Genomic DNA, 23,883 nt, shown 5'->3' on the forward strand with positions numbered 1-23,883 from the left:
ATTTGAGTGGGAGTTAGCAAATAATTGAGTACTTAAAATAGTTGCTGGTCTTACTTGGTGGGTAGTGGGACATTTGGACTGCTGAGTGTGGCCGGACCTTGAGACCAGGCTCAGCCTCGATGGTAGGCAGTGGAGTGCTGCTGAAGGTGTTGGAGACAGGACTCTTCGGTAATCAAGCTGGTGGCCCAAACAGGCCAGAGGAAAGCAGGAGACAGATCAAAGCAGTGGAGTAGGTGGAAGCTGATACAAAATGTTCTGAGGGTTAGTGTGAAGCTAACTTCCACGGCTCCCATGTGCCAGCTTACACCGCTGGACGGCATCGGGAGCGTCTGCAAGAGGCAGCTTGGTGTCAGTCTGACTCTGAAACCCCTTGGCCCTTGTCACACCTCTTTCATAGTTTTTGCTTTTCAAAAAAGAATTTTTTTATTTTTTAGGGAGGAAAAAACATGGATTGGTTGCCTCTTGTACACCCTAAACTGGGAACCTGGCCTGCAACCCAGGCATGTGCCCTGACTGGGAACTGAACCGACAACCTTTTGCTTCACAGGCCGATGCTCAATCCACTGAGCTACACCAGGCAGGGATAATCTATAGTTTTAAATGCTGTACCTACATGAAAAACGTCCTTAGTAAACAAGTTTTATGCACTACCTTCCTAGTAACTCCAAATTTTGCTTGGTTTCTGGGGCACACTTATTTTCATTAAAATAATAACTTTAGAAATGTCACATAAAAGCTGAGCCTGTCTCCTCATCTGTATGTTCTGTGTCAGGCTCAGATATTTCTGGAAAGCTTAGTGCAACACCTGGCAGGGTAATTACTTCCTAGAAACTAGTGTCAAGAACAGAACACTATCCTTTTCATGAAAAACAGCGCTCTTAATAAAAAACTAAAGTTTTCATTTCCTAACACCTGTAGCTCTGATTGGTAAGGTACTGCTCTGAGGGTGCCATCTGGAGACCATCACCAGCCCAAGCGCAGCCTGAAAAGGATTTACAGGCTGCTGTGAGCGCCACCCAGAGGCCCTTCTGTGCAGTCCCCGTGGGCAGCAGTCCCACCTGGCCCTCCAAGGGCTGCCGCCGTGCCTCACCTTTTACTAGTGACTTGTGTCTCGAAGGGCAGCGGCTGGGTGGGCACGTGATGAGCAGGCCCTCATGCCTGCGGACGTGGACTTCTTACGGGGCCTCACAACTGACACCTCTCTCCGGGAAAGGATACTTTCACGGGGTTCCAAGGACAGGACGGTAGAACTAAAAACGCTCAAGAACAAGTGACAGAACCCACAGAACTCCACACAGAAACTTCTGCCTCCCACCCTCTCCTATGGGCTTCCCGGAGAAGGAAGCGGGGCTGTCAATCATAATGGAGGCACGTGACCAGGGTAAGGGACTAAAGTGACATACTTTATTCCATCAGTCTAACTCCAGAGAGCAGGTATCAGATGAACGTTCCACCGGGCATGACAGGCCCGCCCAGGCTCAGTGGGCTTACGAACTCCAGCTGCATCAGTGTCTGGGTTAAGTTTCTTCCTCTGAAAGACACAAAGTTCCCCCTGAGCCACATCAAACTGGTGATCTGCTTCTGCTTTCACCACCTCCGCCCAGAACTCAAGTCTTTCACATCCTCACAGGGCCAGCAGATACTGCCTTCCGTCACAGCTGGTGAAGCGAGAAAGGGAGCGTTGAGCCAGTGTAACGGCCCCGGAGCGCCTGTTCGCCTGCAGCCCACTGCTAGCATAGGGGACTTGCATCGCTTTTCTCCAGATGCTTCTTCCGCACCCTAGCCTCTAACAGGCCAGCTTCCTCCCCCCCCTTCATGTGGCCTGAAGGCTCTTGAAGCAGCTCCTGGAGCCAGAGCGAATGCCACTCCAAATCCCGATAAGTCTCCAGCCACTGAATTTTACACCAACCTTCACGGGCACTGCGGCCACAGAGCTTGGACCCCAGCCAGCCCACCCCTCACGAGAGAATTCACAGAAAACTTATACAAACCTTCTTCTTCTTCCTCCTCCTCCTCCTCGTCCTCATCGTCCTCGTCGGAACTGAAGGTGCCGTCGGGCAGGCTATAGACGCGGATGACCTGCTTGTTGGGGTCCTTGAGGATGAGGTACTTGCCCTCCTCCAGCTTCATGCAGATGTCGATGACGCAGCGCAGGATGCCCCAGGCGTTCTCTATGCTCAGGTTGATCTGGCTGGCGAACTCATTGGGCTTGAACTGCTGGGTGCCCAGGATGACGTGGCGCGAGGAGTCTTTCACATGGTACCGGGACACGTAACTAGTGGGGGAATGGCGTGTGAGTAGGTTGGCCTAGGGACTTTTGGGGCCACACAGCAATTAAATGGGGACACCTGGCCTGCTGCTTTTCCCAAGGGAAAGAAAACGGCGAGCCTTCATCTCCCACCCGAAGACACCTCCTTCCAGGAGATGATTAGTGCACAACTCTCGGCGAGACTCTCACCCAAGCTTGAGGTACTCGGACCCAGCCAGCAAAGCGCAGCAGGTCCATCGGGCCAGCTTGTAGCTGTTGTTCTTCAGCTCGGTGGCAATGACGGCCCCTCGCTGAGAGTCCAGCTTCTGACGCCAGTCAACACCGTTACAGTGCTGCGGAAGGAGGCCCAGTTAGAGGGGCGAAGGTGAGCTCAGGCGCCTCCTCTGGCCGAGGCAGGACTCCCTACTGGGCTTGGCCAGCAAGTGGGCGAGGCCACAGGGAACTCAGAGGTAAGACTCTTCTAATTTAAGAGGCAAAGACGTGGTCACTGCCTTGCCCGGCCTGCCACACGGAAGGCACTCAACGAATCGCAGCCCCCCTCTTCATAAGAGTTCCTTTAGACGCAGACACACAAGCAGAGGCTAAAGACAAGTGCTGTGTACACGGCATGAGGCAAGTGCTTAGCACACGGTGTGTGGTAAGGGGTTCGCAGAGGAAGAGCGCAGCTAGTGGGCAAAGGGTGCTGGCGGAGGCCGAAGGCGGAGGCCCACAGGAGCGGGGTCAGGCTGGCGCTGCATGTCCACATACGTACACAAAGCAGAGGCCCCTGGGGCCACCGCCTCCAACCACCTCTGTTACAGATGTGGGGACTCAGTCAGAGTGCAGTGACTAGATTTGAAGGTCACATGGCCCAGAGTCCCAAACTCGGTTCATGGCAACCGTAGACCAAAAGAAAGACCAGAGTCCCTCTTACGAACGAGTCGGTTCCAAACCACTTGGGGGGAGTATCTGACAGATGTCTCTGTGCTCCCCTCAAAGATCAGAAATACCCTGCAGTACCCCTGTAGTGTGCTGCGGCGTCTGAAGTCTTTCCACACATCTGGGCTACACGATGGAAGCAGTGTGTGGGACCATTAAGTGGCAGAGACATGGAATGGGGGAGGGGGAAGAGGGAGTTAGGGGACAAATGCAACGTCACAGGCATACTGAACAGGGTCCGAACCTACGGAGGTGTCAGTGAGCTCGAGAACGGAGTGAGCAGACAGACCGCACCCTACAGCAAATAGTGGGGTGCAGGGGTGTTCAGGGCTCTGAGTGAGCAGGAGAAAAACAAAGCTGATGTCAGCTAAGTGAGAGGTAATGACAGAAATCAGGATCTGGGAAGGGCAAGGTATTTTAACAGAAAACCAACAGCACAGGGAATCAGAGAAGATTCAGAGTTGGGGTCTGGGGTGGGCGGAATTCTTGGACGACCCGATGGTCCTGCCCTTGAGTATGGGTGGAAGTTGTGACTCTGATGAAGTATCACTCCCATTCTTAGGCTGCCTTGTATGTCAAAAGGATTTTCAAGTATAGTGAGGGTCCCCTAAGTCAGGGAGACCATCTGGGTGGCCCCGCATAACCCTGTGAGTCTCTCCCGTCTGGGTGTAGAGCTCAGAGACAGGAAGTCAGAGGCTCAAGGCACAGAAGGGTCTGATGTGCTTTTGCTGCTGTGAAGATGGAGGGCACCACATGGCAAGGAACATGGTGGCCACCAGGACTGAGAGGCCCCAGCCGACGGGTGGCGAGAACGGGGACCACGGTCCTGGAACTGCCAGGTCCTGAATCATGCCCACTAGAAAGAGCTCGGAAGTGGGTTTTCTTCCAGAACCTCCAAATGACAGTTCAGTTCTGCTGACACCTTTGGTTTCATCTGATGTTCTGAGCAGAGAACCAAACCACATGATGTTAAACTTCTGACATATCAAACTGTGAGCTAAATGAGTGCTATTTTAAGCCTTCAAGTTTCTGTTACTTTGTTATGGAGCAAAATAAGACTAATATAGAGCTGTAGGAAGTAGTAATTATGGGCCCTGGCTGTGGTGGCTCAGGGCACTGAGTGCTGGCCTGTGAACTAAAGGTCACCAGTTCGATTCCTAGTCAGGCCATATGCCTGTGTTGCAGGCTAGGACCCCAGTAGGGGGTGCGAGGGAGGCAGCCACATGATGTTTCTCCCCCTCTCTTTCTCCCTCCCTTTCCCACTCTATAAAAATAAATAAATAAAATCCTAAAATGGTGAAAAGAGCTGTATAGGCAACTGACCCCAAGAGAAGGGTCCACCATAGATCAAAACGGAGGGGAAGCAACACAGAAAGGGAGCTGAGAAATGTGTGAGACCAGAGTGGTGCACACAGTGACCCCGGGAAAAGCTACATGGATACAATGCTGAATGCTACACACAGGGAGGCCAAGGTGGCAAATCTAAGAAAAGGCCACTGGCCCGGAGCTCGTCGTGGCCAATGTCTCAGCGGGGCTGGAGACCAAGGACCCCTGCGGGTGACATCAGAAGCATTAACTGCTAGCCCTCTCCTTCTGACAGAGGGCACGCTCGATGGCCCTCTGTGCTGTCACTGGCCACTCCTTCCACTCCAGCACCGAGGCCTGGCCTTGGTGCTGTCCTTCCCACCAAAGACTCCTCATCTGCACAGCAGCACCCAGGGGCTCTGGGACCCGGTTAGAACTCGGGCACATAAAGGCTAACAGCCCAAGACCCATGGCACCCCAGCACAAAGAGGAAAATGAGGGAAGCAAGTTTCACCTGGGTGTCTCCTGAAGAGCCAAACAGGAGCTAATCTTAGACTGAGTTCGGTGAGTGGGGCTGGGCACTCACTGACCCCTCCGGGAACCAGAGGGCAGAGGCAGCAGTGGCTGCCGTGTGGAAGAATGGGTCCTAAACGAGCTGCCAGGCTCAGGGGAACCCTGCCCACCCAGATCCCAGGCAGAGATCGCAATCAGATGCTCAGAGAGAAGAAAAGTCCTGGAAGAAGGCAGTCATCCTCACATACAGTCTCTCTCCCAATGAGGAAGTAAGTGGAGGAAAACCCGGAAGACAAAGTCTCAGTGGCTCTCTATGTACTGCAGGGGGAAACCTACACTGTGCGCGCGACAGCATGCCCTGCGGAAAGACAGACGTGGAGCCCCAGGAGGGTGACAGGGGCGTGCCTCACCCTGGAGTCCCACTCATTGAGGGTCTTGATGTTGATAAAGGACACTTCCCCATTGGCTCCCGTCATGACACCATCGTGCTCACAGCGGACAATCAGGTCGATGTCATCTCCAAGCTTCCACCTGCGATACCTGTGACGCAGAACAAACTTAATGGTTTGCCGGAGACCCTCGATGTTGGGCATGTCACCGTGCATGGGGTCAGGTCTGTGCACACCCACCAGTGACATACCGGTAGGCAACAGAGGCAATTTCGTTCTTATCCATATCGTCCTCCACAAACGGGTTTGGGTTGGGGAAGTTGTACCTTTCTTTCCCCTGTAAAGATGACAAGTGTTATGAGACAGTGCCAACGTGTTGCCAGTCCCCGCAATCTTGCTAACTTACACCTAGGCTGGGTCCCTGGAACCCCTGAGGGGCTCCGAGCCCACCATCATCAGCCACCTGCTGCCCTCTGAGCACAAGCACTCCATGAATCACGACAGGCAGCATTCACCGACGGCTCACACGTGTCGACTGTGTGCTCCATGTGCACACTCATTTAATTATGAACCACACCCCTCCCGTTCCTGTTTTTCTCTGCAGCACACACTGTGTAGTATTTGGGGTTTATTGTTTTTCCTCCTCATTATAATAAAGCCTCCCGGGGGCGGGAACGTGCACCCGAACAGTGCCTTTGCACACGACANTCCATGAATCACGACAGGCAGCATTCACCGACGGCTCACACGTGTCGACTGTGTGCTCCATGTGCACACTCATTTAATTATGAACCACACCCCTCCCGTTCCTGTTTTTCTCTGCAGCACACACTGTGTAGTATTTGGGGTTTATTGTTTTTCCTCCTCATTATAATAAAGCCTCCGGGGGGGGGGGGGGGCATGCNGGGGGCGGGAACGTGCACCCGAACAGTGCCTTTGCACACGACAGCACAGCTGTCGAGCACCCGCGGGACCTGCACGACGTGCCTGTGTGAGACCAGTGACGTCAGTGCTACAGTTTTCCGGAGAAGAAACAAGCTGGCACCACAGAGCTATGAAGTGCGGTCCCAGGCCGCAAGCCCGGTAGTGTGACCTCAAAGCCCAAGCTCGAAACTCCTTGGTGACAGGCAGGGATCCCACCTGTCCCGCTCCATCCCACAGGCCCAGAGCCCACTACCGAGCAGGTGCTCAATGAAAGCAGCGGCAGCTGACCAAGCAGCGCACGCCCGGACACTGCCCTTCCTCACCATCCTCAGGCACTGCTGCGAGAAGTTGTGGTTGATGTAGGTCGCCTCCATGGCCAGGTTGCGGGGCGAGTTGAAGGAGTTACCTTCGTCTTGAGGGGGCTCGTTGGCTGTCTCACTCACGGTCAGGAGGTCTGCAGAAGTGGCAGCATGTCACCCACCCACAAAAGAGTCACTAATGATGAGCAAAGTACCATGGGGACAGACAGCAATCCAACGACATGGGCCCTTCCTTCTAGGAACTGCTGTCTATTAATGAGGGTCTCCCGAGGTGGGACAGGAGGGGGACCCGAGGGGTGTGTTCCTGGAAAACTTTGGATGTTCTCTAGTTCCATTCAGACACAGTGTGTGCAAGCCATCCCTCTTCAATGGCTCCTCAACAAAGTGTCCGATTTTACTAGCTGTCAAACTGAGCCAAGGCCTGAGGCATGGAGCGCAGTTCGTGTTTTGTTTCACCGCCATCAGTGTCAAGTGACCCGGTTTGCAGCCACAGCATGCGTGTATACGCGTGTGAGTGGTGTAAAACACCGGCATGTGTTTTTTCCTTTATAAATGAATAATGGTTGGAAGCACAGTTTTGGGGCACTGTAAGGATGCAGAAAGCTGACGCCCCAAGAAGGCACGCAGCCACAGCGCCTTCTCCAAGTCTTTGAGGAGGCTGGCGGGTCTCACACGGCTGTGGATGCCGCAGGGAGACAGACCTCCTGCTACTCACTCCCTAATGCCGCTGGATTGCTCAGAACCAGTAAAAACAGGATTCTTACCAAAGTCAGAGTTGTCTCTCTTGTCAAAGAAGAGCTTGGACCCGACTCGCTGGACCACAATGTCCCAGGAATACACGGAGCGGGTGCAGCTCATCAGCGTGGCCAGAATGGCGTCAGTGGCGAATACATTCCCCTGGGTTTTTGCCAGCTGCGCAGAGGACAGGAGGTGTGAGGACACCCTTGGCTCTCCCTGCCCATGCACACGGGGGGACAGGACTCCTGGGTAAGGAGCTTCCACAGCCACGCCCACATGATATGCGTGTGGCTCCAGCTGCCTAAGGCCGCAGCAAACCATCCCGCAAGCCTCTGCCCATGCTCCCGACCGCAGGCTGCGTGGGCCTGCCACTCACCGAGCACTTGCCATGTTCCAGGGGAGCGCTTCCCAATGCTTTCTTTCACCCCCCTGGAGGCCTGTGGTAAGTGCATTTACCCCACCTGACAGGTAAGAAAAGGCCCGGCCAGGGGGAGCTGGGAGGCACGTGCAGCCGGGACCGGAGTCCGGCTTTACTTCACAACATTCACGGTTCAGCCAGCAGAGTGCCTTAATTTTCATCTCAGCCTAAGTCTGATTTGGAAGACTCTTATCTACAGGGCTTCCCAAGGCCCAACCCCCAGGGTCCCATGGATGGGCCGGTGGCGTAGGGCGCACACCTTTCGGATGACAGGGTCGTCTGTGGTGGTGACGGTGTGGAAGATGCGCTTGATGCTCCGCAAGGGCTTCTCGCTCCGCGTGGTGACGCGGTCGAAGGCTTTATCGTAGTATTCGAGGGCCCCACAACACTCGCTGCGGAGAGAGCGGGCGAGACGTGCCAGGGAAGGGGAGGACCGCCCACTTTTCCTTTCACGCCTTGGCATCTGGAGTCTTACCCGGAAGTCTAACGCGGGAGAGGTGAAGGGAGTCTCCGGCGAGAACAGGAGAGGAACTCTCTGGCCCACTCGGGTCCCCACTCCCTGCACCCCAGTGCGGCTCCACAGAACATGGGGGCACAGCTGCCTCAGCTCGGCCTCCCCATTTTAAAGACGGGAGCCGCGGAGGGGCGGGCGGCCCGGCGGGCTGGCTTCAGTCTGGTGTGCTCGCTGCCCGCTGAAGGTGTGCGCCCCTCTTACTTCGCTACTTGCCCCCCCAGGTAAGGGGCTCTCTGAAACACTTTGCTTTTCCTGAAGAGCCACCATCTTTCTCATTCTGCCAAAAGAGCTACGTAACTTATTTTCTCTTTTGCTCAATCTTCCAGGAAGCTGGAAGAAATCTGGAATTTAGTATCAGCAAATTTCTTTCTGCTTTTGCTTTGTTGCTATTCTCCTTCTGCCAAAGAGAGCTATACAACTTAATTTTTTCTTTTGCTTACAACACCAGGAACTCCAGAGAGACCTTAAGTTTAAAATAAGTAAACTTCTTTCTGCCCACCCACCCTCCCGGCATTGTTTTTAAACTCATCTGTTATGTAATGTCTTTTGAGTAAGTGGCTTTTAAGTCCTTTTTGGAAATAGTAGGGCTTAGGAAAATATTCACCACCAGCTGCTCCACCCACAAGAGCACGGTGTAAGGAGTACAAGATACTCCTTACAAGATGCCACTCACATGTCCTGTGGCTCCGAAACTTCCAAGTAGCGCATCTTCATCAACTGAGGAAAGTCCATTTCTTCCTTCACCTCCCAGTCACTCCGGACTTCAACTGAAGAGTCTCGGGGCTTCTGCAGAGGGAAACCATTGCAGGGGAAAGTCATGGCCAGTGCAAAACCTAAGCAAAAGGCAGGTCAACAGTAAGAAGAGCTTTAACCCAATAAACATGCCCAGAACACTCACTACATGCTGGCTGTTTTGTAGCCCAGAATCCCCAACTCTTAGGAGCTTATGATCTAGAGGAGGACGGAAGGGATCCAGAGGTCAAAAACAAGTGGGAATTGCACCCCCGGCTAAAAGTGACACCCAAGGACACCAGCTCTTTGTATTTCTGTACTTTATGAAGGACCGTAGCAGCCCCTGTAGACTTCTCTCAGGGCCCTGGCTCTCAGTTCCTGCCACAGCAGGCATCGCGCCCAGCAGAGTTTACATATACAACTGTCACTTTGCTCTTGTTCACACGTGTCTTCTATTCTCAATGTCCACACAAACACCTACACAGGGATGTCCACAGCAGTGTTATTTATAAAAGCAAAAAGTGAACACAACCCAGATGTCATCAACTGGTGAGCAAGTGGTTAAACGAGATACGGTTTATCCATACAGTGGAATTCAGTGATACAAAAGAATGAAGAACTGATACATGCTGCAACAGGGACGGACCTTAAAGATCACATATCACATGACTCCGTTTATATGCATGGACAGAACAGGCACATCCAGAGACAGAATAGATTAGTGGTAGCCCGGGGCTGGGGAAGAACAGCAGCTGACTGCTGAAGGGTACAGTGTTCCTTTTTAGAGTGATGAAAATGTTCTGAAATTGAATGGAGTAATGGTAGCACGATTCTGTGAATATACTAATTGTGTACTTTAAATCGGTGAATTGTACAGTACATCAATTATATTTTGAAGCCGTTACAAACCAAACAAATAAAATCAAACACCTAGACAGAATTCTGGTATGAATACGCTACCTGTGACTTTTGGTCCCATTTCTGCCTCACTCCAAACTGTTTCTGAAATTTTTTCTGCAGCCGTATGCGTTCTCTGGAAGACAAGAGATGTGCTTTCAGGGCAGATTTTTAAGAAAAACAGGCCTTCATAAAAAGGAACAGAAGAGGCATACTGCCCTCAAATACTGACCAGCTACGTTTTACTGCATCTATAGAGACTGTCCACTGGCAGCCCCAAGCTGGGCCAGGCCACTGTGCTGCGCAGCTCCAGGGGGTTCACAGGACCCAGTGTGAGTGGGGACCCCCGGAGTTGTGCCCCGGCAGGACTGAGCCTAGGGAAGCTCCAGAGTCTCTTATTTGTTTTTGTTCCCTCTGGTGTGTGTCCCCAATGCAAACAGCTTCTCGCTCATGCCATTTGCCTTGAACTGCAACTGGCCCTCAGAGAACGAGGCCAGGCTTGGAAGAGGGGCTTCACCGGCTCAAGCGAGGTGTTTGTTTTTCTCAATGGTGAGGAAGACAACCATTATCCTGCTGCGGCCCACTGATTTCAGAGTGTACTTAGTCCCGGAGGAATACCGTGTTCTGGCGGGATGGGCACCTCACCTCTCCTTCTGCTTGGCACTCTTAGGCAGGGTCTGCAGGTTGAACTGCAACATGTTCCGTCGATCTTTGTCTCTGCGGAGGTTCCGCTGGGAATCAGGAAAAAGCATCGATGTTAAAGCCTTGGAGACTTGGCTTACAGTAGGTAAGCTCATTAGTGCAGGTTCAGGATGCAAAACCCAGCTGCATATCTTACTTTACATAATCAATAGTCTGGGGATTTAGTTGAGTGTGTACTTGGAGTTAGCTTAGACCGACATTCACATACAAACTTTACTCAAGTAGGTTTATTGGCCCTTATGAGAGTCCCGAGTTTACCTCTTTATGTAGTAAGATGTGGTCCAACTAGACCATCTGCTTAATAAAGCCTGCAGCCTAGCAATTAAGTCAGGCAACAGGCACAGGCAAGCCCTTTCATCCGGCACAAGTGTACTTAGCACAGGGTATGGCGCCCCACTTGCCGGTCAACAGAAATCTAAACTATCTGCATGAACCCCTGGACCGGGTGAAGTTGACTTTGGTGTAGTGTGTCCCTGGATGGCTCCTTGGGGTTCATGGAAGACCTGGACACATGCTCCTCCATTAGCACTCACTGGGTTGCATGTTAGGCGGCAGATGACAGCCCTGAGATGCAGCCACCCTGAGATGGTCCGGCTTCTGGCTCTCTGCCTACCTGTGCAAATCGCATCCGATTCCGCTGGTACGCAGTCTTCTGTGTGCGTGCTGTATCCACCAGCTGGAAACTAGTTTCGTCTTCCTCGTGGAAATAGGCATACTGACTTCCACCACCAAACTGAGAGGAGTACTTATCTGGAGGCAAAGGTGACAGTCGTCACAGCTGCTACCTACAGACTTCACCATACACATCAGCTCAAAGCCTTGCGGTTTAAGTGTGGTCTCGGGGCACTGAGCATTGGCTGGGAGCATCTTAGACGTGCACTCCCAGCCTCACTGAATCACACCCAGCGTTCAAAAAAGGGTCCCCAGGTGACTTGTTGCACATTCACATTTGAAGAGCTCTGACCTAGAGAACTTTTCTACACCAGACAGAATCTGAGAAACTCAAGCCCATTCCACTCTCTATCCTATTCTATAAGAATACAAGTTAAAGTTTCCTCTTGTAGGACAGACAAATACGGGGTTTCCATACCATCGTTGCATCTCCCGGTGCCCAAGGCAGACATGTCCAATGGGCTGGAAGTTACTTTCTTGCTGACCTCAGACTCAGGTCATCTTAACTTACTATTCTAGACAGCCACTTCCAACTATCTCTAAGGAAAAAACCCCCCCAATTCACTGTATCAGAATCTTAAAACCAGGAATTTAAAACTAAGGTCCATTGCTTGGCTTCACGGGATTTACTATCCCAAACAGTGAAATATAAATATGTTCAACCGATTTGTAAAAGGGTTCATGGCTCCTCAAAAGTTGGGGGAAGTCCCGCTGTAATAGGGCAAACTCCTTTAATCAATAGTCTAGCAACATTTCCAAAAAAAAAAAAAAAATGCGGTGGTACCCAGTCTAAAATATGCTCCTAAAAACTATGAATTAAAATCAGCATTTTGTCCTCCTTCTAGAACACGTTCAGGTGAAGGTTACCAAAAAAAGTAATAGCTTTTCCAAGGCCCCGATCGGGCAGTCAGCCAGAGAACACTTACTTGTGTACCTCTTATCTTGGTAGGTGGTCCCCGTCCAGTCTGCAACCTGGTGTGGGCAATAAGGGAAGACAAGGCACACAGGTCAAGCAGGCAATCTTCCACTGACCCAGAAAGCCCCAAAGGGAGGACACAGTGGGGGACAGCAGCAGCAGCACAGGCTCCCAATGCCTTTGTGAGTGCCCCGCTTCCCTGTGGCTACTGGAAGTACCCAGAGGTTACAGCCCTTCTCAGCTGGTGTCCCCATAAGGAACACCGGAGTTACGCTTTTGAGAGAATAAGATTAAAATGAACGCATACAGAGCAGAAGCCACAGCTTGGAAGATTCAGACTCCCACTGACAGGCAAGTACCTTTCCCAGCCGATCTCCTTTGCTGAAGGGCTGGTAGGGCATGTCCCGAAACTGCTCGGGGACCGCACAGGGACCCCAGCCCGAGGGGTTGTCTTGGATCACGGGTGTCATGAACTTTGCCATCTTCTAGAACCTTAAATATACAAATTATGTAAGTAGCTGCTTGAAGAAAGCTAAAAAAAAACCCCCCCACAAAACAATAACAAAAAAACCCCAATGCAAAACTTATTTGAGATAAGCTAAAACATAAATGACTAAATTAAAAAGCGGTACACAAAACAGAACCCTCGACTCTTAGCTACTCCTTTCTTTTCCTGTAAATAATATTGTGAACACTTATAACTCAGAAGTCTGCTAACAAAACTAATTTACCGCATTTCATTTTTTCTCACTGTAACATCTTTGAAATGAGTTTACACTTCATGCTTGATGGCGGGGAGGGTTGTATCTTAATTGGCAATTTTTCTTTCTTAGTGTGAATATGAGATAATGATATTACATAAAATAATGCTTCTTCAATTTGGTGATGTATCAGATTTGATAAAATGTAGTAAAATTTTTTCAAGTGTAATAATCATGTTCGGGTTCTTAGAAAGCCCATCACCAAGGCATAAAATATTTAGCTTCCCTAAGCCTACTTCTTCAGCTGTACAAATAAATAAGTTTCTTGTTTTATTAGTTAACACTAAGGAAAATGCTTTCATTTTAAAATGCCACTCAAGATACTACTCAGATTCGCAAAAACACATTTACACAGAGTGCCGAGAAAAAGAAGTCTGTTAAGTATATCCTGACACTCAACTTTCCTTTCTTGTACTTCCAACTTCCTGTTGCCAGTGCAAACCCTTAAGCAAGTGGACACACAGCCAAGCAAAAGGTCTATGGAAGGCTGAGGTCTCCAGGAACCTCAGCCATAGAAGTGGCCATACATCACTGTTCATGATAATTTGAGTACCAGGCATTACGTTTAGTGCTCACCACGCACATTCATTACATCCCCCCAACAATCTGAACCAGGGGCCAGTATAATCCCCGCTTTTCAGATAAGAAAATCGAGGCAGAGAGGAGTTAAGGCATTGCCCAAAGTCACAAATGGTAGTTGATGAAATATTTGAACTCTGGCAGTCTGGTTCAAGTCCAGACTCTGCCTAATGCTATAGCTCCTCTCAGGAGAGAAAAACCAGGGCCTCCCCACAGATGCCTGACAGTTCCCATCAAATCTACCCTATTCCACGCACTATGCATGACCATCCCCTGGAAATGCCCAGATGGTGAGTTCCCAGAGGAAAATGCACTACACAAGTACTTCTGGAGGCTGGAGAGCAATCCAAGAGCACAGGACTCTGAACTTAGTAAACTCTCCTAGTTGTCCTATCATGCACAGACTAGGGCTTCAGGGAACTGGGTGACAGCAACAAGAATGAACCTGGGCGCTCCATCCACCACCTTGGAGCTTAAGTTACCTTACAACAAGAGGACCGAGGGAGAGGCAGTCACAGCACAACTCGCATTAAAGGTGTACTGAGCGCCTACTGGGTGTCGGGCACAAGCCAGATACTCAACACCACTCACTCCTCCAGAGAGAGAATATTTTGCAGCTCAGCCAAATCAAGGAGTTGATCTACCCATCACCTCAAAATAAATTTGGTCTCCAAGGCTGTCTGCCCACGTTCAGCATCCTTTCCATTACATCCTAGCTGGACAGCAGCCTAATAAGGCCTGGGGTTTCAGACCGTATTTAATAACACAATATTGATACCTCAAAACACGCTTTTAAAAAATCGACTTGCTCTGCTAAAGCTCAAGGAGGAAACAGGCCCCCAAGGCTTGACAGGCATTCTTCCTGGAGGTGGAAGCCCGGGTTTCCACACACATAAAATACCCAAGCAGGATGGAACCAGTAGGAGAAACTGAGCCCTTCAGTTAAAACGCTGTGACAGCTGTACTGGCGTCAGGGGCAGGGCGGGGGGAGGCACCCACAGGGCAGTCGGAAGGGCCTTGTTGCTGGGGTGGGGGGTGTCGTAGACCACAGCTCACATCTACTCCATTCTAGTCTTCCACTTCATGTTAAAGGGAAGGAAATCTGCGGGCTGTGAACTCCGCAGAGCAGGGCCGACACCATTCAGCTTGGCACGCCCCTTGCCTCACTCGTAGAAACTTAAACTTTGGCCACTTAAAGACGACTCTGAAACCAGCTGGGTCAAGCGACATTACTAAACTCGCTCAGCCCTTGGCCGCTACGCGGAGTTTAGGACCTGGGACCTCACCCATAAAGCCCTGCCACACTCCGCAGCAGGATACTGGACTTGGGGCCTGGAAGGCGGATTCCGGCCCTTTCCAGCGGGCTGACAGCGGCAGCAGGAGGGGACGTTCGAGGGTCTCTTCCGGGAGGCCTCTGAAGGCTGGACTCCGCCCACGCCAGCCCCCGAGGCCCCGGGAACCCTACGGAACACGCCGCTCACCTGCAACGGCCTCAGCTGGCCGGGATGGCGAAAGATAGCCCCAGCCAGAGAGCTCGCTACCTGCTGCACTCGGAGGAACCGGGAAGGGAGGGAAGGTGCGCGCGCAGCGACCGGCGCCGTAAGTCCGACCGGCGCTGTCGTAAACTGCTGTCCGGCTGCCTTTGGGTTCGGCGACAGAACGCGAGTCGTAAAGTGGAGGCACGCCGAAAATTTGGCACTCCTCTTTGCGAGGTGTCCTTATTATCCTTTTAGGAACCTTTACAGAAGGAGGGTGTTAACTTTTACATCATGGGGCGTTCGGCGACGCCCCGAGTGGGCGTTCAGGTTTACTGAAACGTGGCGGCCTGTGCAGTGTAAGTTGGAAGCGGGAGTGGCCGACGGCCCCTCTGGGTCCCACAGTGACTCGAGGCTGCTGCCTTCTCTAACCAATCATGTGGCTTGATTCTCACAGGTAGTGGGAAGTCGAGTGTCTCTGGTAGATTTTATTGTAACTCCCCCGCCGCACCCCCCTTCTTTCACAGTTTCGGAAACTGAGGTGTAAAGTGACCTGTTCAGCCTTCTAATGTAGGGGGTGGCCGCCAGGGTTCAAGCCATACTTCCACAGTTCTCAAATATACGTCGAAGATTTTCGGAGCCCTGATTTGAAAGATGCAGATTCCGGGGCTCACTTCTTAGGTTGTTACTCCAGTGTGTCTGAGCTGGAGCCCAGGAATCTGCCTTTTAAGTTAGAAACCGAATCCGAACCCGGATTCACTCTCCTGCTACGGGCGACAGCGCTGGCCTTTCTGTAGCGCCCAGTCTTCGGAGTTTGTCCTGGAATCTTATTGGGGAAGGTCAAAACATTGAAAGTGAATCTGAGGGCGTGATTTTATTCAAACCTCAGATTCACTTCTACCCTGTCTCCTAGGTTTTCTTTCTAAACCTCCCAACCAGTCTCTTTATTGGAAAATTCGTCAGCTATTAAATTTGATGCCTACTATTGACTGCCACCTTCCTCAACCACCTGTAAAATACTTAGTGTGAAAATACTTAGTGATACCACTTACCATTTGGGTGAACTTGGGCAGATGATTTGACCTTTAACACTGCTTACTAATCTGTAAAATGACTATGCTAATATCAGCATCTGTTTCCATAAATTCCCAGTCTGCTCATCTTCCAGTTTTCCTAATTTTTGTTCATGGTACTCAGTGAATGGTGCTCCGTGCAAAACATCGTAGTCATCATTGCTAGTTCCTTTTCCAGTTCCCACTACAGCCGGTCCTGTACTAAGTCCTTTATTCTTCCTTCAAAACACATCTCAACTGCCAGACCCCCCCCTCGCCCCCCCGCCACCCCCATCTCCAGCTCATGTTTGACTCTCAGAGTCCACTCTTGCTCCTCTAAGGTTCTTCCTCACAGCTGTGGTCAAAGCAGTCTTCTCCCAATCTTCTAGCAGCTTCCCAGTATGTGCTAAGTGAGATAGGAGTGCCTTCCAGTGTCTGGTCCTTGGCTGCCTTCCAAGTTTAGAATCCCTCCATTCTGTGCTCACTCTGCTCTAGCTACTACGGTCCTCTTTTTGTGCCCCAGATACACCAACCTCACTTCCATGGCAGTAGGGCGCCTGCAGTTGCTGGTCCTTCCGCATGGCACCCTCCTCTCCAGGTTTACCTGTGTCTGGCTTGGTCTCACCTTCCCTGTCTCTGCTCCAGAGTTACTGCATTTCATTGTGTGTAATGAGCACTTTTTCACCCAAAAATTTTTGAGGAAAAAAGAAGGATGTGCATTATACACGGGTGTAGTGATTACATACCATGGGTATAATAATCCTTTGTATAATGCACACAAAACCGCGGGTGCACCTCATACACAGCAAAGTATGGTATCTCCTCAACGACATGCAACGACATCTCTTCTCTGACCACTGTTCCCAAACACCGCTGCTCCTCCCTCCGTCCCTCCTCACCCACTCACTCTGCTCGGTTTTCTTCATAGTTCTCTTCACACTCTGGAAGATTTCCGTTCCCTTGTTTAGACTGTGCCTCTGCCTCTAGAATGCAAGCTCTGTGTGGGTAGAGGCTTTGTCTGGCTTCCTAGCACAGTGTCTGGGAGTAGGCATTTGTTGAATCGTTGAATGAGTGCATAGAAATTTTGTGAGACTTGAACGCTGACATGAATTTAGCGTGTTACCCTGGCATATCAATAAGCACTCAGATAATGTTAGTGTAATGACTATCAACAGTAAATTGTAGTATGTTATAAAATATAAGGGAGATGCATTTTTTTTAGGGGAGAAGTATTTCTGCTAAATTGCTTGGACCATGTCTTTTGTCTTTGCTTTTTCTTTCTGCTGGGGGAGCATGGGCTGTCTGCCACAGTCCCCCTCTCCTGTCAGAGTTTAATCATCTTTCCCGTATTTTGGCCCAGACTCCTTTCCCATCCCAGATGGAGGAGGATTTGAAGTGTCCTGTCTCATTGTCAGTAGTGGGTCCCTGGGCTTGGGTGGGAGATCTTGCCTCCATTCCTGCTCCCAGCTGACACCTGCGCTGCCTCTTCCTGCCCGTCTCACTTTCCTTTGTCCACAGGATGCAAAGTTGGAGCGACCCTTCTTTACATGAAATCAGAGTGTGCCCGACCTCCCTCTTTCCTCTGCGCTACACCTTTTAGTGGTGACACCTGCAAAGACTCTGGGCGCACGCATTCATTCTTGGATGAGCACTGAGGAAGTAGGAGATGGAAAACAAATTAGGCCAAGTGAGAAGTTCAGTAAATTTACCAAGCTGTTGAAGTCATACCAGCTTGTTCTGCTTAATGGGCACTGAGGACTGGAATGCAGTGTGTGTGGGGCCTATATGTGTATTGACACATAGAGTACAGGGAGGCCGACACAGAAAGGTTGCTGCACATGGGCAGCTGAGGTGGCCTGGGTGGAAAGCGAGCAAAGCTGAGGCTTGACCCTGGGCAGGCGGACCCCAGCACCTCTGGCCTCCGCTCAGCCTCCCTGTTGAGAACCAGGTAGAGGCTCCTGGCTGCTCCAGCAGAGAAAGTACTTTCACTGTGTAATGAACTCAACCCACTACACTGATGGTCAAAAGGAAAATAACCAAGTAGCTGTGTAAAATGGTCAAAAGAACGGTCAGTTATGATGCTTTGGAAAGGTGATGTCTTATTGAGGAACAAAGCAAGTGTTGAAGCATTTCATCTTTTAAAAAGTGAGACTCTTAAAATCTGAAATAAAGTCTAGATTAAAACTGGAACCTTTCAGGGCATTGCCTTGATCCCAAGCCCATTCTGTCCATGGCCTGTATGTTTCTAAATGACAGCTTCCCTGTGGCTGCTTCCTCTTTCTGGGTTGCACCCAGGCCCATTCCTGCCTGGAGACCTTTCCCCGGCTGCTCTCTGCTGCCTGCACGTGTCTCCCTTAGAGCTTTCCTGACCCACCCTCTGAGCAGCCCTGCCCTGTCTTCAGTCACTCTGTTACTCGCCGTGTACCTGCCACTATGCCAAGAACTTACTCATTTAAGTTTTTTTAAAAAATTATTTATTAATTTTTAGAGAGAGGGGAAGGGAGGGAGAAAGAGAGGGAGAGAAACATCAATGTGTGGTTGCCTCTCACACTCTCCCTACTGGGGACCTGGCCTGCAGCACAGGCATGTGCCCTGACTGGGAATCAAACCGATGACCCTTTGGTTCGCAGCTCGAGCTCAATCCACTGAGCTGCACCAGCCAGGGCCTTACTCACTCATTTAGTTCCCACCATAGCCCTGTGACACAGGGCCTCTTATTCTCTCCGTTTACAGAAGAAGACATGGAGGCCTGGAGGGGTGCTCTGGGTTGAGCAGTGCTTGGTGAGACTGGGGTTTCAGACCCAGGAAGCAGCCTGACTTCTGCTGCCTCTGCGCATCCCATTTGTGTTTTACTGGATGACTGATCTTTATCTCTATTAAAGTTATCTGTTTTTTTGTTTACTCGTTCATTGTGTCCTCACTAGAATGCAGGCCTTATGAGAGGGGGTCTTACATGTTTTGTTCTCAGTCGTAGCCCCAGCACCTAGAATGCTGCTTACCACATGGCTGGTGCTTGGACGTGTTTGTTAGATGCGTGAGTGACCTCTGAGGACAGGTTCTCTCTTCTGGGGTCCACTTGGCAAAGCCCTCTGTGGCCGTGCTCACCACACGTCCGGTCCTGTTACAGTGCTCGCCCTGACCCAGGCTCTGGTTCTTCCGGCGTGGGGCTGCACTGTTCCTGGAGGAAGCTCATGGCTCAGCACAGTGCCTGGCACACAGAATGTACCCAGGAAGTGCTTAACATATCCAGGGCCTTCAAATTCTGATTTTAGAGGCTGTAAAATTAAAAACTTAACGTTCTTGCCAGAAAAGTGTGGGTTTGGGGGCAGGTGCTCTTTTCTCCAAGGAGCTGGAGAGTTCACAGTGCCTTCCCAGTCTGGAGTGGCTCAAACACTGTTTTTGGGCAATTGAATGACCAAATTTCCATTATTGCTAATAATGGCTACCATTAGCACAGCAGTTTATAGGTGAGAGATTCCTTAATTTCGTTTGAGCCTCATGACTATGATACTTTAATACCAATTTTACGAGACAGTAAAGTGAGGCTGAGAGAGGTGAAGTCACTAATACAAGGTCCCACAGGTAGAGGCAGAGCTGGGACTTTATTTATTTACTTATTCAACAAACATTCATGAAGCACCTTCTCTGTGCCTGGTGTGGGGCTAGGTGTAGAGGATGCAGCAGGGAGCAAAACGGGCAAGGGTCTTGCTCTCCGCGAGGGTACCTTTTCAGTGGGGGAGGTAGGCCATGAGCAGGTGCACGAAGAGATGTGGGATGTGGGTGAAGATGCTGCAACAGGGCTGTGTGCTAGAGAATGATTTGGGGTGCAGCACTTTTAAGGTGGGGGTTCAGAAAGGCATCAGTGAGGAGGTGACATTTGAGCAGAGGGGGGACGAGAGGAAGCAGGCGGGGGGAGCCATGGGGGGAGAACGTTCAGCAGAGGGAGCAGGCCCTTCCTGTTCCCACACGTGGTCTTCTGAGGAGGGAAGGATGAGTTCTTGGGTGATCTGGTCCAACCTGCACTCCAGGCAGGTGTTTTCTTGTCACCTGTCTGGCTGGTTGCTGTCACCTCTGTTTGGATGTGCCTAGTGCTGGGGAGATGACTCCTTTAATGATGCTCCTATGCCTTCTATGGAATTCTTTCTGGTAAACTTTCCCAGTGCCTTTGTTTATATCTTGGTGTCTGCCCAAATTCCACTTGGTCCCCACTTTCCCATGCCTTTCAGCTTGTCAGCATTTGGACAAAATGGCCACCTCCAGAATTACTCCTCTCCTCCAGGACCTCTCTGTTTCTTTCTTGGTTTCTAACATCTTTTGGGAGTCTTTCTTAACCTCCTCCTGCATGCAGATTCTCGCACCCCTCACTGACCCTAGCTGACACTCTGGTCCTCTCGGATCCTCTGTCTGCCAGGCAGGTGAACTACCTCTGAGCTGTCGGCTTGGGCACCTTCCTCCAGCTGGTCACATGTTTTCAGCGCCTGGATTTTGCCATTTTTCCTCCCATGGTGCAGTTGTCTGTGCTTGGAAGGCACCTCTGTTCTTTGCCAAGTTTTCAACTCTTGGCCTAATGTTGCTTCCTGGGGTACGTCTTTCCTCCCACCCAGCGCCAGGCTCCCTGAGCTTCCCTTTCTAGCATTCACAGCACGATGATTGAATGATTACTTGTGTACTTATCCGTGTGAGTCTCTTCTAGTCTGTGGAGCACCTGATGCGGTGGCGATAGGGCCAGTATTCCCAGTTGCTAGGACAGTGCCTACATAGAACAGGTGCCCAACAAGTATTATTGATTTAACTAGTTAAGGAATAAATGGATCAAAGTCGATATGAGATCATTCATTCAAGTGGCATTACCCAGAGCCACCCATTTGCAACAGGACCCTGTGCGTATAAGGATATATGAAATTCTTGTCGTCAAAGATCCCCTGTCTAGCTGAGGGAGTGACTGTAAAACCATTTTCTAAGCCAAAAAACGGAGACCCATAGGTGCCTGGCAGCCACCCCCCCCAGCCATATGCATCTCCTCATGTCATGTCTAGAAGTGAGAGGCACCAGTATTACTGATTTCTGATCGGACTTTTATGCTATTCTGCCCTGTCTTGCCCCTTCCAGATAAGGCAAATGCACTTTTTAGTAGGAATCTCCAATGTCTTAAAAAAGGAAGTAACATATATTGAATGCTTACCATATGCCAGGCACAGTGCTAGAGCTTTATGTGAATGGTCAACTCCTTATTTCTTTCTAAGAGTTCTCAGAGAGGCACCAACCCTGCCGTTGACAGGGGAGCAGGGTCGGGGGGTGGGGAGGAGAAGCAGGCTTCGGGTGGCTGGGTACTTGGCCCACTGAGGAAGCTGCTGAGCCAGGAATTGAGAGCAGTTTTGTGTCCTCAAAAGCTCCCACCCTTACAGGGCTGTGGTGGCCTTTCCTGAGTTTGAAGAGCTCTCTCTCCCGCCTTGGGATTTTCCCGTGAGAGGGGCAACTCCAGAATTTCCTCCCAGGATGGGCTTAGTGACAGCAGTCTGGTGAAAAGGGGAGCCCTGGGCTTGTTTCAAAGCTGTATTTGCATAAAATGGCCTGTTTTTTACCGAGGTGGTATTTCTATTGGGAGAAGGCGTTCTGGAGATTGTGAGGGGACTGAGCCATCCAGACAACAGCCTGAGCCTGAGCCTGAGCCTGAGCCTGAGCCTGAGCCTGAGCCATCTCGGGAAAACTGAGCATCCAGACAACAGAACTGGCAGAAGGAGCAGGGACAAGAGAACAAGCATCAGTTTCTCGAATGCTGTCCGTACACAAAGCATCCCATGCATATTGATTATTCCAGACTCTGAGGTGAAGGGGTGTTGCCGGGATCTATAGAGGGCTTGAAGAACTTGGCCAAAGGTAGGGTGAACATATAGTTTATTAACCAAATGGGGGCACTTCTGGGAGAGAACAGGGAAATTATCAATAATTATGCCAGACAAAAGGTGTAACTGGGACTGTTCATACAGACCGGCAGGTATAGCCACCCTGGGGAGAAGGGAAATGAAGTTGCCCCTTGTTCTGGTTGTCTGTCGCTGTGTAACACCTCCCTCCCAAATCTGGCAACTTGAAACAACAGCCGTCCTTTTATTATTATCTCGATTTCTGTGGGTCAGGAATTTGGGAGGGCTTGGCTGGGTGGTTCTGGCCTGGGGTCTCTCATCCACTGTAGCTGGCTGTGGATGGAGCTGGAGCCACCGCCGGGGGTTCACAAGACCCCTCTCTCTCCGTCTCATCTTAGGGCCTCTCTCACAGAGAGTTTGGGCTTCCTCAGTGCATGGCGCCCTCAGGGCAGTCACCCTACTCACCTGGGAGCTGAAAACTTCCAGAGCTAAGGAGCTGGGAGCTGCCGGGGCGTCCTATGGTCTGGCCTCAGAAGGTAAGCCGTCAGCTCTACCCATTCTGTTGGTTACTGGCAAGCCTCCAGCTCTGATCTGACACACATGTCTGCTGGCCTTTGCTAGGAGTTGGTTGTCTGCAAACGTGTGACCGAAGAGTGGAGCAACCAAATGCCAGGCAGTTTCTTAGGAGGCCTGGTTGGGGGAGGCCCGGAGTGAGGTTGTGGTTTATCAGGGAAACTGGGTGGAGGCGTGAACGGAAATGGAGAAAGGGGAGAGTCACAGAGCCAGAGGCTGGTATTGTCTGGGGCGCTGGTTCTTGGCTGCTCCAGCTGGAGCATCATTCCCATTTCCTGGGTGAGCTGTCCCCTCGCACTGCCTCTGCTGAAGAATGCTTCTTCAGACTCACACTGCCCCTCGTTCTGACTCCCTGCAGCCCCGGAGCCCCGGGAGAGCACAAGTCGGTTGGGAGCTTGTGCTGCAGGGAATTATGTGCTGGCCAGGCTGACAGAAATGCCCCGTCCTGCTGGCGGCTGTATTTCTTGTGCTCTCCTTTAATAAGTAGATCTTCTGTTTATGCAGCAGCCTCATGAGCTCGGTGAAAGGGAGCCTGCCCCTGCCTCGTGTGCAGAGAAGCTGTGGTGCATCCACCAAGGTCTCCTCCTGGGGACCTGTGCTTGCGGCCAGTGCCCCTTCCAGTGCAGCAACCTGCATCTCCTGGGCCTTTTAAGAACCACCATAGGGATTATAACCCCGTTTCACAGCCGAGGAAACCTAGGCGCAGGAAGCAGGAATGTCTGCTTCAGGGTCAGCCAGCTGGTAAGGGAGCAGTTGGAGTGGAAACCCAGTGCATGGCACTCACGCACAGACTTGGTGGCAAACCTGATGTGAATGGAAAGTGAGTTATTTATCGTCTTCATTTACCCCACCTAGTGTGACTATCTATACATTTTGTTGTGAAAAAATTAATGTGTTTATGCAGTACTGCCCTGGAGCTCAGTGGGCATGTTACTTACCACGTGGTAGACCTGCCATGGAACCTGCTGCAGTCCCGTTATCGACCACATTGAGCCCTGAGGTTTCAGATGAGGAACTGTGGTTTGTACCAGACTTTCCCTTCTCAGCAACGTGGAGGTCACTGCCCCCATTTTATAGATGAGAAAGACTGAGGGCGGAGGACCAGGCGTCCCAGGTGGACTCTGTGGAACCGCAGTACTTTGTCATCCTGTGGGAGGTAGGAAGGGAAGCCTTTGAGTCACCAGCCCATCATGGCTTCCCAAGAGCCGTGTTGCCCCAGTAAATTTTTAAAAATAGCAAACCTTTAAGGATTAAAGCCCTAAAGGATGCTTCAAGTGCCCGGGAAGAAAGGGAGGCTTGCTGTATATTCCAATGGTCGGCATCCAAGTTTATTTTTTATCTCAGCTGGATGTACA

At 50.9% G+C, this 23,883-nt stretch overlaps 1 protein-coding gene across 1 annotated transcript; it reads right to left on the bottom strand.

Moving 5' to 3' along the window:
• Positions 1-1,382: 1,382 nt before the first annotated feature.
• On the bottom strand, positions 1,383-15,153 carry EIF3D (eukaryotic translation initiation factor 3 subunit D). The gene is made up of 15 exons (XM_037068014.1): positions 15,049-15,153; positions 12,587-12,719; positions 12,238-12,283; positions 11,253-11,389; positions 10,583-10,668; positions 10,001-10,073; positions 8,982-9,094; positions 8,054-8,186; positions 7,403-7,550; positions 6,642-6,772; positions 5,646-5,731; positions 5,416-5,545; positions 2,459-2,601; positions 1,992-2,275; positions 1,383-1,531 (listed from the first exon to the last, which is right to left on the bottom strand). Exons 2-15 carry the CDS (start codon positions 12,707-12,709, stop codon positions 1,518-1,520), a joined length of 1,647 nt encoding a protein of 548 aa, XP_036923909.1. The 5' UTR covers positions 12,710-12,719; positions 15,049-15,153; the 3' UTR covers positions 1,383-1,517.
• Between the last annotated feature and the right edge of the window lie 8,730 nt (positions 15,154-23,883).

Source organism: Sturnira hondurensis, unplaced genomic scaffold (genome assembly GCF_014824575.4).
Source record: "Sturnira hondurensis isolate 20B ecotype Veracruz unplaced genomic scaffold, ASM1482457v3 Scaffold0017436, whole genome shotgun sequence".
In the NCBI taxonomy this organism is placed as follows: Eukaryota; Metazoa; Chordata; class Mammalia; order Chiroptera; family Phyllostomidae; genus Sturnira; species Sturnira hondurensis.

What these genes read in the sequence shown, in the direction of transcription:
- EIF3D (XM_037068014.1), bottom strand. Translation starts at nt 12,709, where the DNA reads ATGGCAAAGTTCATGACACCCGTGATCCAAGACAACCCCTCGGGCTGG. An exon ending in ATCGGATGCGATTTGCACAG is followed by an intron (nt 10,669 to 11,252) that starts GTAGGCAGAGAG and finishes CCTGATTCCCAG; the next exon opens with CGGAACCTCCGCAGAGACAA. An exon ending in AATGGGACCAAAAGTCACAG is followed by an intron (nt 9,095 to 10,000) that starts GTAGCGTATTCA and finishes TTCCCTCTGCAG; the next exon opens with AAGCCCCGAGACTCTTCAGT.